At 35.3% G+C, this 1,439-nt stretch overlaps 1 protein-coding gene across 1 annotated transcript; it reads right to left on the bottom strand.

Moving 5' to 3' along the window:
* Nucleotides 1-260: 260 nt before the first annotated feature.
* LOC107682982 (anamorsin-like) lies at nucleotides 261-1,375 on the bottom strand (the record flags this gene model as incomplete). Its single annotated transcript, XM_016479076.1, has 4 exons — nucleotides 261-751; nucleotides 849-930; nucleotides 1,011-1,129; nucleotides 1,215-1,375. Coding segments are annotated over 4 exons (473 nt in total), but the record flags the coding sequence as incomplete, so codon positions are not given.
* Between the last annotated feature and the right edge of the window lie 64 nt (nucleotides 1,376-1,439).

Below are 1,439 nucleotides of genomic sequence, written 5' to 3'. Positions count from 1 at the left end.
TGAACTTGCATGAGCTTTTGTAACTTTTTTTTTTTATCCTATTCATAATATTCAGTTATATATGACTTCTCTAAACAATCGGATGAATTATAATGCATTTAGCTATGAGCTATAACTTTGTATCGTGTGCAGAGATTCATTCTGATTGCATACTATGATGGATCAAACTGTATGGTGCTACACAAGTCTCATGATGCTGTTTTAAGTAGTGATATGAAATGTTGTCTTGCAGTATAAAAATTAGGCGAAAGTCTGTATTATTTAACTAATTTTATTAAGCATTTGATTTTAGCTTAAAATAGTCACCGTATTCTATATAGAAGGCAAAACACACGAGCAGCTGCTTTGGATTTTCAAACAAAACAAATTACACTCGACGTGGATATTTCTTTCTTGTACATGAAGATGTGATAATATAATGCAGAGATTTATTCATATTTTTGACCATTTTCTGATTGAAAAGAGACATTTACAACCAAACAGTGCCATAACAGTTTCAGTTTTTCAGCAACTTTAGTGCATTACATTGTCAAATGACACTCTGAACTGCATCCCTGTTGATTACACAGATGGATATGTAATTGGGCCTCAATGTTGCAGAATGGTAACGGAATGTAATAATAATAAAAAAAGTGAGTGTCTATGCATCAGCTATATCAGTGTTGGCCAGCAGAACCTTCTCTCCAGGTTTGAAGGCAGGCATGCCTACATATGGACAACTGGCACATCGGAAGGCATCGCCCAGATAACACTACAGAGGAAAGAATTGTCAGGTGTCAATGTATACAAAACTTCAAAGTCATAATTTATACAAAGAAAGTAATCGATGTAATTATAAAAATACGTACACTTCCACAGGCTGATTTGGGCTGGCTGGCTTTTGGAGTTGCTGTACTCCCCTTTTCCAATTCTTCAGCAAGACCACATGCGCTACAGACCAAGAACAGTTCTAGTAATTAGATGGATACACTGTTTTCAACTTTATATGGTCTTTCATTTAAGGTAATCACCAATTTTTGCAGGCCTTCTTTTTCTTGTTGGAGTCATCTCCACAGGAAGCCTTGAGAGATGACGGGTCAGGCTTTTTCAGATCATCAGCATCCAAAAGTGCATCTGAATCTATCAAATCCTTCAGAGTGAAGGAGTAGAACAATGTGGTGGGTGATACACAAAAGGCACAAGATTGACAGATGCCAAAACCGATCTTTACATACCACATCATCGTCATCCATATCATTGACTGATAGAGTCCACTTTTGTGCGGTGCTTGGATCAAGAGCTGGTTTCTCTGCAGAAAACAAGTGTTGTGTTGTGGATTTATTAAGTTGTACATTTTTAATTGATATGAGCTTGTTTTTGCCACAAAATAAAAAATAAAGTTAATTATGATCTTTCATCTCACAATTAGAACTTTTTTTATTTTAGTATTTTTTTTTTTT

This window comes from Sinocyclocheilus anshuiensis, unplaced genomic scaffold, assembly GCF_001515605.1.
Source record: "Sinocyclocheilus anshuiensis isolate Anshui unplaced genomic scaffold, SAMN03320099.WGS_v1.1 C32775329, whole genome shotgun sequence".
Taxonomy (NCBI): domain Eukaryota; kingdom Metazoa; phylum Chordata; class Actinopteri; order Cypriniformes; family Cyprinidae; genus Sinocyclocheilus; species Sinocyclocheilus anshuiensis.
The sequence above is the reverse complement of the archived record's forward strand: the minus strand, read 5'-3'. Positions and strand labels throughout refer to the sequence as shown.